This window comes from Eptesicus fuscus, chromosome 4, assembly GCF_027574615.1.
Source record: "Eptesicus fuscus isolate TK198812 chromosome 4, DD_ASM_mEF_20220401, whole genome shotgun sequence".
Lineage (NCBI taxonomy): Eukaryota > Metazoa > Chordata > Mammalia > Chiroptera > Vespertilionidae > Eptesicus > Eptesicus fuscus.
In genome coordinates this window covers 79,034,469-79,051,657 of record NC_072476.1, presented here as the reverse complement: position 1 = coordinate 79,051,657, position 17,189 = coordinate 79,034,469, and the positions used below count along the sequence as shown (strand labels likewise).

General features: G+C 41.8%; 1 protein-coding gene across 2 annotated transcripts in view; it reads left to right on the top strand.

The window, feature by feature from the left end:
- The first annotated feature begins 86 nt into the window (after window positions 1-86).
- The window catches only part of NLN (neurolysin), a 77,311-nt gene continuing 60,208 nt past the window's right edge, over window positions 87-17,189 (top strand). For both annotated transcript variants that reach the window (XM_008161878.3, XM_054715213.1), the window contains exon 1: window positions 87-287. In XM_008161878.3, coding sequence (XP_008160100.3) covers window positions 247-287 — 41 coding nt within the window. In that variant the 5' untranslated portion in view covers window positions 87-246. The remainder of the gene's footprint in view (window positions 288-17,189) is intronic.

The following is a 17,189-nucleotide window of genomic DNA, read 5'->3' as shown; positions in this document are numbered from 1 at the left end:
CGGGTCTCACCAGACCCGCCCCTGGGGCGGCGCAGGACGCGCGGGGCGGGGCGAGGGCGGGGCTGGAGGGGGCGCCGGCGTGGGGCCGCCGCACGTGGGAGGGCTCGGGCCGGACCTGCCGCCGCCTCCGCCGCCGTTTTCTCCTCGGCTAGGCCGCCTCCCGGCCCCCTCGGCGCCCCGCCTCTCCCACCCCCAAACCGGAGGACGACGCGCCCGCCGCCGCCGCCGCCGCCGCTCGGCGCTCCCATGATCGCCCAGTGCCTTTCGGCTGTGCGAGGCCTCCCCAGGTACCTCCGGGGCGCGTGGTAACCTTGACCGTGGGCGGGGCGGGGTCTCGCGCCCTGGCCCTGAGCGCGCCCGGCCCAGCGTTTGGCGACCACACCCCTACGACGCGCCTGGGACCCTCCCTCCCCGCGACCCGCTCGGTCTACCCCGGGGACACCTGGCGCCAGGAGGTGAGGGCCACCTTTCCTTCCTCCGCCCCCTCGGGAGGCCATCCATTCCCCTTTGTTCGGAGCTGCCTCCGCTGCAGTCCGCAGGCTGGCCCCAGCCTCGGCCCCCAATGAGTGCGGTAAGCTGGTCCGGAGGAGAAAAGCATTGGACTTTCGCCCCCACCCAGAGCTGCAGACCGGGCTCTAAAAGTGCCGCAGCTGTAGACTAGGAAGAGCAATTTTCATTTGCCCCCCACACACACTTAGCATGCACATCATGCAGCGTCCACACAAGATGAAACAGCTGTGGTTTTGCTGATTTCCGTCCATGCTAATTAATATCCTTTTTATTTACCTCCCCCCCTCCCCCTAAAACATTCGGCCTCTTGCCGGGGCAAATTGACTTGGCTCCAAATGGAGGAAATGATTGCTTGGACACGGTTTGGGGCAGCCTCAAGCTGCTGTTTTGGATTGCTTCCTAGCTCCCCAGCCCCACCCCTCTGCAACAGACCAGTAGCAAAATGGTAAGAGAATGAAATTCTTTGCACGGATGCGCTGGATGGAGTGGTTTTCAGAAACAGTGTCCTACCCCCTCCATTCCCACGCCTGTCCTTGAACTGTAAGTCTGAATGAAGGTCCAAGAGAAAAAAAGGAAATTTGTGTTTCTTACTTGATACTTCTAAAACGCCTTGGAACATATCAGTATTGAAGGTTTTTAACCGTTTGCTATTGTACATTGCCACTCATCTCTGTGTTGCTTAGTCCTTCGGGTTAGGGTGCATCTGGGGACAATAATAATTTAAAAGATGATTTTGACCATATTTCAGGCTGTCCTTTTAGTCTGCAGGCTGCAAGTGGTAAAGCTGGCAAATAAAGCTATACCCACTGATGAAGATCTTCACATAATGCAGTGTGAGAAGAGAAAATAAATTTCATGTAAGACCGTGGTTTTCAAACTTTTTAGTCTCAAAACTCCTTTACCTCTCAAAAATTACTCAGGACCTAAGAGCTTTTTATGTGAGTTGTGTCTTTCCATTTTTACCATATTAGAAATGAAAACTGGGAGATTTTTCAAGTATTTATTAGTTTACTTAAAAAACTAATAAACTCATACATGGATAAATAACATTATTAATAAAATTAACTATTTTCCAAAACTCCTCCAAAAAATCAGTGAGAAGAGTGGCATTGTGGGGTTATTATTTCTTGTGGGCTTTTTCCCCAGCTTTTAAAAATTGTTGTAAAATAGGCATAACATAAAATTTACCGTTTTAGCCCTGGCCAGTGTGGTTCAGTGGTTGGAGCATCAGTCTGGGGCACATACCTGGGTTGCAGGTTCCAACCCTGTGCAGGAGGCATCCAATTGATGTGTGTCTCTCACGTAGATGTTTCTTTCTCTCTCTCTTTCACTATCTTTCTACCCTCCCTTCCACTCACTAAAAATCAATGGAAAAAATATCTTTGGGTGAGGATTAACAACAAATTTTTTTACCATTTTAATCATTTTTTAATGCACAATTTAGTGGCATTAAGTACATTCACATTGTTTTGTAACCATTACCATTATGTTTTTCCTGAGCTGTTTCAGCATCCCAAACTGAAACTAGATCCATTAAACAGTAACTTCTCATTATCCCCGCTCCCATTTCCCGGTAACCACTATGTTTTTTGTCTATGAATTTGACTATTTTAGGTACCTCTTATAATATTTGTTTATTTGTGACTGACTTAATTCACTAGCATAATGTTTTTAAGGTTCATCCCTACTTTAGCATGCATCGGAATTTCCTTCCTTTTTAACACTGAGTAATATTCCACTTTATGGACAATCCACGTTTTGTTTGTCCGTTCATCTGTCCATGGACATTTGGGTTGTTACCCCCTTTTGGCCATTTTGAATAATGCTGCTATGATCATTGGTCTGTGCATATCTGTTTGAGTCTGTTTTCAATCCCTTGGGATCTGTACCTCGAAGTAGAATTACTGGATCATATGAAAATTCTATGTTTAATATTTTGAGGAGCCACAATGCTGTTTTCCATCGCATCTGTATCATTTTATATTCCCGTTGGCAATGCACAAGGATTCTGATTTCTCAGTATCTTCACCAACATTTGTGGGGGTTTTATGTGTACGTGTTTTGTTGGTTTGTTTTTTATAAGAACCATCCTAGGAGTGGTGTTCTTTTGCACTTTGGCAAAAAAATGTGTGACTGAATAGAGAATAGCTGGGTTCTTACATCTGCTTCTGCATTTAATCTGTTGCACTGTTTATTTTGGCTTAAGAAGATGAAGAAAATCCCACCTTTCACTCATGTGTAGTTGGAAAAAATAATATTTTAACAGCTCTTTTAGATAATCAAAGTTTGACAAGTGGTGGTTTTTTAAAGGTTAGTTGCAATGTGGAATATGAAACTATCAGTGTACTTCTATTACTCTGTTAACATTAAAATTCAAGGGTCTGTCTTATATTTTGAATGGATCTTATACTCATGCATGATTTTATAATATCAAACATGCTCGTTTGGAAAATAGTGGCTCATTGCGTTAAACATCTTCCTAATTTTGACACATTTCATTGTACAGTATCAATCATACTCCTTTTAATGTCATTATCCATCTCATCATAAGTCTTTTTTTAAAATATATTTTATTGATTTTTCACAGAGAGGAAGGGAGAGGGATAGAGAGCCAGAAACATCGATGAGAGAGATACATCGACCAGCTGCTTCCTGCACACTCCCTACTGGGGATGCGCCCGCAACCAATGCACATGCCCCTGACCGGAATCTAACCTGGGACCCTTCAGCCCGCAGACCGACGCTCTATCCACTGAGCCAAACCGGTTTCGGCTCATCCTAAGTCTTAAGTATAAGGAAGCTGGCAGGCTCACAGTGGCAGAAAATTTTCATTTGAAAGCTGAAATTTTATCATTGGTAACATACTGTCAGTTGTCCTTTAAGTGACAGGTTTTTTAAATAACAGATTTTCTGAATAACATATAGTTTGTCCATCAGTCCTTGTTTTCAAATATAGACAGTGTTTTAGTGAAAAAAGCAGCTATTTCGGCTCACGATTCAATCAATTGCACAAGTGCTTTTGTGGGGTCTTTTGTTTGTTTTTTGACATAAGCTACAGAAATTTGTTTTCTCACGGTTCTGGGCACTGAAAGTCTGAGATCACGATGTCAGCAGGGTCGGCTCCCTGAGTCCTCGCTCCTTGGCTTGCAGATGGCTGTCCTCTAGGTCCTCAGAGGCTCTTCCCTTGCTTTCGATTTCTAAATCCTCTGGACAGCCATTACGTTCAAGAATGCAGAAGTGCTTTGTTCATGCTTTGCCACACATGCATGTTCAGTGGATGAGCTTTAGTAAAATTAATACTTTTTAACTGTTTCATCAACGACATCTAAAGTGAAATTGACATCATTGTTTGCATACGGGAGTGTCAGTGAAGAATACAACTGTTAGGGTAGTTTGGTGCCACTGCCTTGATTTGTCCTAAGGTGCCAACCGTTTTCACCATCATTGCCAATGTCAACCAAGTGAAAAAGGTAAATGCTGTGTTAGTATTCTTATGAAATACTTTTAACCTCAAGGACCCTTCCCCATGCCTCCACCCCCAAGGATTGCAGACACAGTTAGAACCACTGATATGTGTTATTCAGATTCTTTGTTTATGCATGGAAGGAAGTAAATAAAATGAAAAGCCACACACAGTTATTACCTTGTTAGAAGTTGGCAGTCCACCATAAATATATCAACTATTTTGTTACTTAAGGACATATATTGCATTAATTTACATATACAGGACTTCATTTACATATTCAGGACTGGTGGTCATTAACCTAGGGCACTTGTGAGTGACTGAATCACAGAATGACCCTGCTTCCCAATCTGTGTCCTCCAGAAGGAATCAGTGCTCAACAACATGGAAAGCCCTCTTTGTTCTCTTGATACATTTTTCCTGTTTCCTGACACTTGGGAGTTCACTTTAGTGTTATAAAAGTAAGTAGGTGTTTTTGCTTAACTGACTTATGATTTCTCTTGGGTTTTCCTATTGGCAGGTATGCTATATCCCCTTCCCAAAGCTAGCTTAGCAGCCAGGATCATTGATGGGGATATTAAGCCAGTTTCTTGGGAATAAGTGAACTGGGAATCTGGAGATCAGAGGGGTTGTTATACAACTCACCTTGTGACCTTAAGTAAAGGTCACTCTTTGGGATCTCCCTCGAGTCCCTTATTTTATAAAATGAAAAGGACTAAACTAAATTATATGTAAGATTTCTTTCAACTCTTGTTGCCATAGCAATTAAACCAAGAGAATTTCACCTCCTACCTCAGCCAGATTGCACAGCATGTGAGCCAGGAAAAAAATCTAATGTATATTATAGAGTGAGAGATTGATGGAATGGTAAAAAAAAAAAAGAGAGAGAGAGAGAGAGAGAGAGAAAGAGAGACAGAAACAGAAAGATGATGCAATCGTTTTTAAGCTAAATTATAGCTATAATAGCCCTAGTTTCCTCTTTCAATTGAAAAAAGAAACTTTGGTTTCTAGAATTACAGTAATGTATATTCAGTTACAGAAAACTTAGAAAATATTGACAAACAAAAGAAAATACACACACCATCCACCTACCCAGAAGAACCCAGTTAACAGCTTCCAAGGTCTTTTCTACATGGAGACATTTTTTTTTTAACAAATATGAGATTATATCATACTTATTATAATTTTTATGTAATATAATAACTTTATGTAATACAAACAGCCACAATGCAGTCCATTTATGGGTGTATGATCATTTAATTAATCCCTAATATTGGACACATTAGGTATTTCCAACTTCATGCGATGAGTTATAGGCCTTAAATAAACATTCTGCTATTAAGTCTTTTCCACATCCTTACTGTCTTAGTGTAAGTTATGAGCAATGGAGTTTGTACATCAAAGGGCACCCATGTCTTTCAGGCCTTTGGCACTCGAGAGCCAGGCAGATTTGTCAGTAGTGGGTTGGCCAGTCGTGGGTCCACAGGGCCAGACATTGGGGCCACATAGATACTTTTAAGTATGTTCATTGAATGGATGGATGAAAAGATGTCACCAGTGATAATAACTGAAAATTCAGCATTTGCTGCAGATATTTAAAGAGGATAGGCCTAGCCCTAGCCTGGTTGGCTTTGGATAGAGCATAGGCCTGCGGACTGAAGGGTCATGGGTTCAATCCCTAGCCTAGGTTGGGGCACGTGCAGGAGGCAACTGATCGATGTGTCTCTCTCATATTGATGTTTATCTCTCTCTCTCTCTGTCTCCCCCTCCCTTCTAGTCTTTCTAAAAATCAACGGAAAAAATATCCTCAGGTGAGGATTAACCAAAAAATAAATAAGTATAGAGGATAGGCCTAGATTTGGCATTTTGATATTGACAGTGAGAGATATAATTTTCAGTAGAAAGTATTTCAAACCCTATATGAAATAGCTTGTTATTTCTTTATGCAGAAAACAAACAAACAAACAAACAAAAAGTTACCAGGAATACTTACATACATAGTAAATGCAGAAGTATCTCTATATATAAAAGGCTACGTGACTGACGGACCAACCGGCCGGCCGGTATATATGACGCACACTGGCAATTTAAAAATAAATGTTGACTTGCGCATGCGTGATACATGTAAAGCTCTAGCTGGTGCCAATCGCATGCGTGTTTTAATTTTATAATGCTACTAGAGGCCCAGTGCATGAAATTCGTGCACTCAGGAGGGGGTCCCCTAAGCCTGGCCTGTGCCCTCTTGCAGTTCGGGAGCCCTCAGGGGATATCCAACTGATATCCTTAAGGGAGCGGGCCTAAGCCAGCAATTGAACGTCCTTAGCGCTGCAGTGGAGGCAGGAGAGGCTCCCGCCACTGCCGCTGTGCTCACCAGCCATGAGCCCGGCTTCTGGCTGAGCAGTGCTCCCCCTGTGGGAGCACACTGACCACCAGGGGGCAACTCCTATGTTGAGTGTCTGCCCCCTGGTGGTCAATGAGCATCATAGTGACTGGTCGTTCCGCCATTGGGCTGAAACTGGCTCTCCAACATCCCCCAAGGGGGCCAGGCCAAGGGACCACGGGAGGGCTCCAGGGTGTGTCCGGCCCATCTCGCTCAGTTCCGATCAGCCGGACCCCAGCAGCAAGGTAACATACTGGTTGGAGCATCTGCCCCCTTGTGGTCAGTGCATGTCATAGCGACTGGTCGACCAGTCAACTCTCTGCCCCCTGGTGGTCAGCGCACATCATAGCGAGCAGTTGAGCGGTCTTAGCATATCATTAGCACATTACGCTTTGATTGGTTGAATGGCCGACCGGACGACTGGACACTTAGCATATTAGGCTTAGCATATTCGTGGACCGGCGGAGGGGTTCCCTCAGCCTGGCCTGCACCCTCTCCAATCTGGGATCCCTCTTGCAATCCAGAGCCACTGGCTCCTAAGCGCTCACCTGCCTGCCTGCCTGATGCTCCTAACTGCTCCCCTGCTGGCCTGATGGCCCTAACTGCTCTCCCCTCCTGGCCTGATCCCCCTAATTGCCTAACTGCTCTCCCCTGCCAGTCTGATCCCCTTAACTGCTCTCCCCTCCTTGTCTGATCCCCCTAACTGCCTATCTGCACTCCCCTCCTGGCCTAAACCCCCTAACTGCCTATGTGCTCTCCCTTTCTCTCTGCACCTTCAGACCCCGGCACAGGAGAGCTGAGAGCTCTCAGCCAAGGTCCCACCCCCGTCCTGATGCCCCCCTCCAGGCCAGGCTGTGCCTCGGGCCTGCACGCGCCTCCGGCGGGGGGGGGAGGGTTGCCCCCGGCAGCAGCCTCATGGCCTGATGGCGCAAGTCCCCGCCCTCATCCCTGCCCAGCAGCTCCTGACTGCTTGTGCCTCCATCGGGAGCAGCCTTTGCCTCCGAGGCCGCGTGCACCGGCTCCTGCCTGTTGACCAGTCATGACTGGGACACTGTTAGGACCATTAGCATATTACCTCTTTATATATATATAGATAGTATATACATAATTTTGACATGTAATTTTTTGCAGTAATCTTTCTTCTAATTAATTTTCTTTCAATATGCATGAATCCATGCACTGGGCCACTAGTACTTTATAGGGGCTATTTCTTATCTGACCTTTTTGAAACGGCCAAGCCAATACAGCCTAGTAAGGGTGATAAGGCACATACATAAATAATTAGAATACAAGGGAGCAGGTGATAAGTACCACAGAGAGTAACAGAGAAATTGATACGGGAGTTCAGAGAAAGGAGAGCTTACCAGGATTAAAGGGAGGGACAAGGTCATAATTGGTCCTTGAAGGGTGGTAGGGTTTGGACATGTGAAGGTCAGGGAGGGTGTTCTCGCCCCCCTCAGACTGTTTACCAGAATTTATAAATAGCCACACGGAGTAAGTTGACTGTCCAAAGCAAACGTGCTAAAAACTAATGAAATGACTTGAAGAAATAGAATGTGCTACACTGTAAATGTATATAACGTTATATGTGGATTATATCTCAGTAAAGCTAAAAAAATACAAGTCTCAGAATATGGAGATTTACACACACACACAAGAAGGAAGGAAGGAAGAGAGGGAGGGAGGGAGGGAGGGAGGAGGGAGGGAGGGGAAGGAAAGGAAGGAAGGAGATGTGCAAACCACATGGCATTGGAGGTAGACCTGGTTTCAAATGCTTGTGCAATCTCATTAAGCCTGTTTTTTCATCCCTAAAACAGATAACATTAGCTACCTCTTATAATGTTTGTAAGGATTGCAGGAACTAATAATGTATGTGAAAACATCTAGTACAGTGCTTGATACCAAGTAGGTAAATAGTAACTTATAATGTCTTACCTTCCATTCAAGGTAGGAAAAAAGTAGTCTTAGGGACTTGGATAATAAGAATTGTCTATAGGTGGATATTGAAAGTCACAAATGCTTTACCGGTGACTTGGGGGACGATATAAATGACCTGATAAAATATTCAGGTGACTCAATGTATTAAGTATGAAGTCCTGGATTAAAGCTGAGCAGATCACCACTGTGAGAGCAGGATGACATAAGAACAGCACTTAGGACCTTGACTTGTTTCCAGATTCAGTGTGAATGACCATATTGTGGCTGCCAAAGAACAAAACAGGAAAGAGTCGCTAATCAGATGGCACTTGAAGTCTTGGGTGTCAGTTGCCCAATCCAATGGATACTTTCCAGTCCTGACTTGACTGGGTCTCCATGGCCACACAGTCTTGGCCACACAGTCTTTCTTGACTTTCAGAGAAACAAATTCCGAGTTTTCCTTTACTCTGAACATTCCTCAAATTTCTTTCATGCTTCCTTTCCTGACATCTGACCCTCAAATTTTTCTCAAATTTCTATTCTCAACTTGTGCAAAGCTCTTGTCTGTCTCCTTTCCTTGAGCCTACATATGTGCTGAGTCTCTCCCACACAACCCCTTCTGTCTGAAACCTTCCCTCAATCCAGTCAGTGGGTAGACTTCTCTCCCTACTTTTCCAGACTCCCCCACTATTTGTATCTACATATCTCCTTAGATGTTCCAGTCTGTTCTATGTTACATGTTTGAAGACATCTGTCTCTGTCTCTCACTAGTCTTCAGGTTCATATAGCCAACTGTCAAATCACCACACTTCCACACTCTGGCATATCTCACAGGCACTCAGAAATCAACATCTAAACTTATCTACCAATATTTCCCCAAACCTGATCTTGTTTTTGCATTTTCTGTTGTCCAATGGAAAATTTGCTGTGTTTCACCATCTACCACATTCTGCCAATTTTACCTCCTGAGCATTTCTTGAATCCATTGTTTTCTCTCCTGCTCTTACTTTTAATTCCCATTGTTCATCTGGATTACTGGAGCCTCCTAACTGGTCTCCTTTGCCTCCTAAACTCAATCTTCCACACTTCCCACAGCTACCAGAGTGCCTAGCTAAAATACAAATCTCACCCGCTCACTTGGAGCTTCCCACTGCCCACAATACAAAGTTTAAGCTCTCTAGCATGGTAAACAAACCATGGAATCTTGCTTATCAACCTCTCCAGCCTCATCTCTCTCTAGTTCTAACGTCTAACTCCAAATTGGTTGTAATTCCGGGAGGACGCTGTGACATTGATTGAAAATGGTCTTTGATAGTCCTGTCCACTATTCCAGGCTTGCTCTTATGCTTCTCCACACACTCCACCCCATCCTTTCTTGGATAATTTCTGTTCATGCCTCATCTCCAAGAAGCTTGCTTTCTCTCAGAATCAGTCTAGATGACCTCCAGTTCTGAAATTCTATTATTCTATTCCATTGTCTTATACCAAATAATAGGACATTTTTAGGTTGAAAGAGGCAGCTTGGGTAAATAGTAAAGATTTCAGACTCTGGAATAAGATTGCCTGGTCCAGATCTGTACTTATTTAGCAGTGTGACTTTGGAATGATTGACTCAACCTTCCTCTACCTCGGTTTCTTCATCTATATAGAGAGAGGATTAAATGAGATAATGCATAGTAAACACTTAGCACAGCGCCTGGATATAATGCTTTCCTTTATTTTCAACGTGACTTCCAAATCTAAAGGATCTAAAAAAAATTGGTAGCTACTCATCTTTCATCATTGTTAGGAAAATTTTTAAAAACCTGCTTTTTTTTTTTTTTTATTGGTGAGGAAACTCTTCTATACTTTAATGGGGAACCCTTTCTCTGCCAAGGGCCATGTGGATGTTCATACCATCATCTATGGGCCATCCAAAATTATCAACTTAAAAATTAACCTGCTATATTGGGTCAAACATTTGATTAACTTACCCCTAATGCCTTGCAGGGCCAGACCAAATGACTTTTCGGGCCTTATACAACCCTCGGGCTATACGTTCCCCACCCCTGCTTTAAAGAGTAGCCTCTTAATATAGACACAAATAATTGAAATCATTATCATCTTGAGGTAAAAATTACAAAGAATGAATATGTACTACAGAAATACAAGATGTCATCATTATTTTCCTTTCTCACATAGTGTGTTGGATTACTTATTTCCCACATAAGTAGATGGCAGTGGCTCCTAAGGATTATTGTGGCAGAGCAACAGGAGAATCGGGACATGGCACAGATCAACACAGCCACAGGGGCCATGCCCTCTGATTATGTCTCCCTGTCTCTCAACAGGGACAGGAGAGAATAAAGGAAAGGAGCAGGCACTGATGCGGAGTTAGGTTAATGGCTGTGGACAGCTGGAGGAAAGTGGCAGAATTGCCAAAGTGATTGGTGTGGTATGGTATTTGACAGCCTTGACTCTGGAGCGAGACTGCCTGGGTTACTAGCCATTTCCAGCTGTGTGACCTTGGGTAGGTTCTTCAGTCTCTCTGCCTCAGTTTCATCCTCCCTAAAAATCTATTATAAAAACCCCATGGCCGTGATGCCATAACGACCACAAACGCCAAAAGGCACCTGCTGAACGTCATATGATTTCTTCATGGGAACAAGTAAGTGTTGCTCTGTTCAATTCTCATCTTCCAACGAAGGTCAATTTAAGTGCTCCTGAGAAGGAAAGGTGAGGGCAGGAAACTATTATCTCTGTCCACAACTGTCTTCAAGGTGGGCGCAGCTGCGTGCGCGGATAGGCGGGGACTTGACAGCTGAGTCCTGCAGCGCGCAGAGTCTGGTCTCAGGCGATTTCGCATGGTGGGCCTCTAGTGGGGATAATAATAGAGAGTCTATGTCACAGTGTTGTTGGAAGGATTAAATGAGCCAGTATATGCAGTGCACTTAGAACAGTGCCTGTTATAGAAATGGTTGCCATTGTTATTATTGATGGTGGTGATAGTGATGGTTGACAGTGGCCAAGCAGCAGCTAGAGGCTTACTCAGAACTATACCGCATGCCAGCTATCTGATAGCTATGCTCAGGGTCTTCAGCCTCCACTAGGATGCAGTATCACTTAAATCTTCGCTAATAATCCATTTGTAATGTAACATTCTCTATATCCTCAATAAAGTAAGGTGCTTAAGCATAGGCTTCTAGTTAGTTACTCATGACTTAACATCCCTGGGCTTCATCCTGAATTAAAGGATTTCAAAGAGCTGAGTTCTAAGGCCTCTTCCAGCTGTGAATTTGTGAGTCTTCGATTACTGGTCAATATATATTTATTCTTACCTGCGCTTTAGTTTCCCCTTGAGGTTTTCTTCATTTATTATCCCTTTCAATATGCTTGTCGGCATGAGTGTTGTTTTCATGTTGCGTTGATAGGTTTTTCAGCCCACGTGTCTAGCTAGAATAGCAACTAAAGCTAGGCACATAAAGTTATTATTTTTACTTTTTACTATGTGTATTTTCAATTCTGAGCAAAAGTTAAGAAATGCATATAATGAGCCTTCCCATTATCAACCTTCAAAATTGACAGTTCATGGCCAATCTTTTTACATGTATCTCTTCTTTCTCCTATTATTTTGAAACCTATGCCCAGCATTATATTACTTTAATCATAAATATTTCAGTATATAGCACTAAGAATTAAATATTTTCAAAAATGCATAATCACAATACCATTGTCATATATAAAAACAATAAATACTTATTTGTGATTGAAACAGTCTTCTTTTCCTCCTCCTCCTCTTCTTTTTCTTGTTCTTCCTCTTGTTCTTCTTTTTTAAAGCAAACTGGTAATTCACCAGGCCTAGGATGAGGAACTAGGCATTATCATCCACTCAGCAAAATATCCATGTGTAGGTGACCCCTCTGCCCCCCCAATAAAAACCCAAATATTGAATAATGTACTGAAGAGAGATCTCTCTCATGAGTAGTTTACTGAGGATTTCATTTCTGAAAAGTATACCCCAAACACCAATTAAATGTGCCAGAAGCAATTTATTCAGCCTCTTAGAGAAAAGTAAGTGGAATGTCTTTTTTGAGTTGTGGTTTTCCATGTATGTGGGTAGCCCCTTCCCTTTACTAATGAATTATTAAGGAAGTCTTGATTTCATTTGTGACACGGCACTTGATTTGTGATGCTCTGTGATTTCAGGTGGGTTTACTTAAGCCAGCTAAAGGATTTAAGAAGAAAAATCTTTTCATGTTTATTTATAATAATTTTATTTAAAACCTGTAATGATTAAACCGCTTGTCCTATATATATAAAATTAGGTGAAAATCAATTAGACTGTTAACTTCTGTTTCTTATTTTTCAGAACCTAAGTTTTTAAATTTTTATTTTGTTCTTTAGAATTTTGTAATATGAACTTTTCCAAAAAGTTCTATTTGCCAAGTAGAAATACTATAACTATTTCTAATGTCATCCAGTTCTTCATATGATCTTTAGCAGTTTCTTGTCTATCATTTCTTATTTTTGTTCCTAATTCTTAGAAAAGGTGACTTTGAAGAGTCCCTTTTCATTGATTTACAATGATGTTTGGAAACAACTTATTTCCATTACATCCCAAAATCTAACATAAAATTGCCTTTTTCTTTTTTAATTTTTTAATTTATTTTAATTTTAATTAAATTTTATTGGTGTGACATTGGTCAACATGAACATATAGGTTTCCTTTTTCTCTTTTTTAAATGGATCACTAACATTTTAAGAAAGAGTTGAAAGTAAATCATCATTCAACCCAAGGGAGACTTTGTATAATATAATTGGTTCTAGTACTTTTTAAAAAAAACGTTAAATTCTTTATTGTTTAAAGTATTATATATCCTTTTCCCCCCATTAACCTCTCCCCGGCCGCTCCCACCCCCCTAGCACATGTCCTCACCCCTCTACTGTCTGTGCCCATTGGTTATGCTTATATGCATGCATACAAGTCCTTTGGTTGATCTCTTACCCACCAACCTGGTTCTACTACTTTATAAAAATATAATTTTATTGATTTCAGAGAGGGAGAGAGAGAGATCGAAACATCAATGATGAGAGAATCTTTGATCGGCTGCCTCCTGCATGCCCCCCACTGGGGACTGAGCCCACAGCTGGGTCAATGCTTAACCAATGAGCCACACCGGCAGGGCTGGTTCTACTATTGAACCTTACTGATAGAGGAAGTTGTACACAACTGAGGTTGTATGTGACACTGTTTCCAAAATAAATAGTATATTTTTACTGTACGACTAAGTCCATTATAGTTGTAATGGTCATTTTAGTCATCAAATTTAGATGCTGCTTTTGTGAGGACAAAAGAGGGACTGCAGAATGAAAGAAAATGGATAATGCTTTCGGTTTTATCAGAACCTGGAGGCTCCTCAGAATAAAGGCCGCTGGAATGTCTCTGTTTATGGTAGTTATGCTCTGTACTCCAAATATTTGTAGCTGAGTTCATGGTGTACATTTTTGTGAGGGGCTGTTTATAGGAAGTGTACTATGTTACCTCGACAAGAGCACTTTGAAAGTTCATTGTTTTTATGAAGTTTTTTATTTTTTATTTTTCTAGAGCTGCCCAATCTAAAAAATTACTTTCCTATACCAGCAGGTGGAAGCAAGAGCAGTCGAATGGTAGTACTGCCTTCTCCAAGTGTCCTGGCATGTTCTGTGGATCAGTTACCCATGACTCAAAAGAATTTTTACGACATATCACTCACTTACCTCCTTTTCTTCAACAACTTTACTGTCTTAGCACCTTCTCTTGATTACTTTATCCCCTTATTGACTTGGTGTCTAGGACAGGGTAATTTGGATTTTTCATATTCTTTGATTCAGCAGTTACAACATACATGCTATGCACCAACACTCTCTTCCACATTTGCCAAGAAATACAAAGGTGACTAAGACATGGACTGTGTTCTCAAAGAGCTTACATTCCATTAGAATTAGGGGGAGAACATTTTCTTCACTTTTCCCCTGACTTGGGGGAGCAGATCACTCAGCCTTCCTAGTCCGTCTCCAACCAATCCATGGCTGGCTTTCAGTGTTCACCCAGATTTTAATCCATTCAACAAGTATTTACTGAGTGCCAGGCACAATATATGGGCTTAATTGAAAAATTTATGCTGTTTTCCTTACAGATTAAAAAAAAAAAAAAAGACCTAATAGTCTTCAGGAGACGTATCATTTATTTTTTTTATTGAATTTATTGGGGTGATACTGGTTAACAAAATTATACAGGTTTCAGGTGCACAATGCCACAACACATCATCTGTATATTGTATTGTGTGTTTACCACCCCAAGTCAATTCTCCTTCCATCTCCATTGATCCTCCCTATACTCCTCTATTTCTCCCCACCCTCCAAAGTATCATTTATTTTTAAAACTTTCAATACAGAGTGTATAGAGCAAGTAAGCAACTGACATACAGACCCTAAAACATTGAACTGAAGAAATTTAGAAGTAGTTAATGTGAGTAACATTTCCTGGAATACGCTTAGAAGACCTCCCACAAATGCTAATTGAAATAAAAGTATGATACTCGGTCGGGGGTGCGGAACGTCCAGCCCTTGGGCTGTATAAGGCCCGAGAAATCATTTGGTCTGGCCCTGCCACGGCATTAGGGGTGAGTTAATTGAATGTTTTATTAAATATAGCAGGCTGATTTTTAAGTTGATAATTTTGTATGGTCCAAGAATGATGTTATCAATATTCAAATGGCCGTTGGCAGAAAAAAGGTTCCTCACCCCTACTTCTAGATCAATTCTGTTAGCTGTCAGTAATAATAATAAATATTTTATACAAAGGATAGGAAAGAGGAAAACCAAGTTCTCAGGTTGTGTTTGTGTGTATAGACTGGGAAATGTAGAAGAACCTCCCCAAACCACAGTTACTTTCTCTGTCCTTTGGATTCTATCACTTTATTCATATAGAGTTTGCTCCCTAATAACCTCTATGACTCTTCTCTCTAATGGGCAGCTCCTGAGGGCAATAACTATGTCATATTCATCTCTGTAATCTCGATAAATATTGACTGAAGAATGACTGAATCAACTCATTTACCTCATGGGAAATCTCTTTATAATGGTAATGAGCCTTTTTAAAAAAAAAAAACAAAGAGCTAACATTTGACGCATATAAAGTTTTCTTAGAATGTCTCAGCTGAATCTTATCTATCAGAAATGTAGTTTATGCCCTGGATAGTGTGACTCAGTTGGTTGAATATCGTACCGTGCACTGAAAGGTCACCAGTTCAATTCCTTATCAGGGCACATCCCCAGGTTGTGGGTTCAATCCCTGGTCGGGTGCATACTGGAGACAGCCGATTGATATTTCTCACATGGATGTTTCTCTCTCCCGCTCCCTTCCTCTCTCTCTAAAATCACTTAAAAAAAAAAAAAATATTAAAGAAATTAGGTTATTTGTTGCCTGAGTACTTTAAGAAAGCCTTTGCAGCTTCCTCGGAGTGCACCTTTTCACATAGTTTCCTGCTTACCGAGAACAGTTAATTAAAGGGCTCTGGAAAGGAATGAGACCAGGGTGCAGAGGGTAGCCATCAGGTTGTCCCAGTTTGAGTTGTTTTACTCTTTGGAAATGGGTGACTAAAAGCTGCCCAGGCCTACATGGCCTGTTTTTCAGAAAGAGCTGGATGAAAGCTGACATGGGGCACTCCTTCACGGCCCTTGGCAGCAATCCTTTAGGGAGTGGTATAGATAGCAAACCAGACAAGCCAGGTCAATATGTAGTCTCTAACTGCTGTGTTTACCTCAGTTTCTCCCCATTACAAGCAGGTGGAAGACCAGGGAGGTGAATTTGTGAGAAATCTGATGTTTTTCTTTTTTAGAATGCAGTTGCAACGTAAGTATAGTATAGTAGTTAAGAATATGGGCTCTCTAGTCAGGCCTGAGTTTAAATCCCAATTCCACACCTCCTGTGTGATCTTAAGCAAGCTACTTTACTTCTCTGTGCCCAGTAAAATTGGGTTCATAATACCTGCCTCTTGTCTTATTAAATAAGAAACAAATTAAAAGAAAATGTATGTAAACTCTTGGTATAGTGCCTGGCACAGTAACAGGCTCACTAATATGTACAACAAGTTTCCAGCTTAGGATCCTAGATGAAGAGTGGCAAAAACTAAAACTGCGAATTCATGAGAAAGCTCAAGTTTGAACTTGCTGCATTTGAGACGTCTGTGGGTCTGGAGCTTCAGCTAGAAATCTAGCTGGAATCAGAGAAACCCGACTTTTTTTGAATGGGTCCAGGAAGAGAAGCCAGCAAAAGAGGCTGAGAAGAGATAGTCAGGAAAGGACTAGGAAGAGGACTAGAACATCAAAAGTAACAATTTTGACTAAGAACGTGTGCCTGTGTTTATTGGTAAAAGTTGATTTATTCTAAGGCATTTATCTCTAAAACATTCTGTTCATGAAACAGTTTGATCCTAAGCCAAACTGAAACACTAACTCAAATACCAGATGCTTACCTCTGTTAGAGGGCTGTAAGTATCCAACTGAAGGGCTCAACAACTGTTGATTTCCCAATGTAGCAGTCTATTCAGAAGAAAAATTATTGGCAACATTCAGTATGCTTGAGTATCCAGTATATGCCATTACATCCAGTCTGCATCATCCTCCCTAATTGCAGATTAGGGCTTTCTATAATCTTCCGTGGAAGCTAAGCACTCTCCGTTGGAACTACTTGCATATTGGACATGTAAATAATAGAAGGACAGGAGTAAGCAAATAACAAGTGGACTTTTGGGGTAAATTCGTCGTCGTTAATACATGTCCTACAGACTTTTAAGTTCAGGGTCTACAAATACCACTACAACACAGCCTGTGCTCAAGGGCTGTCGGAGACACAGCTGAATAAATAGGTGAATATTCTTCAGTATGGTAAGTGCTGTG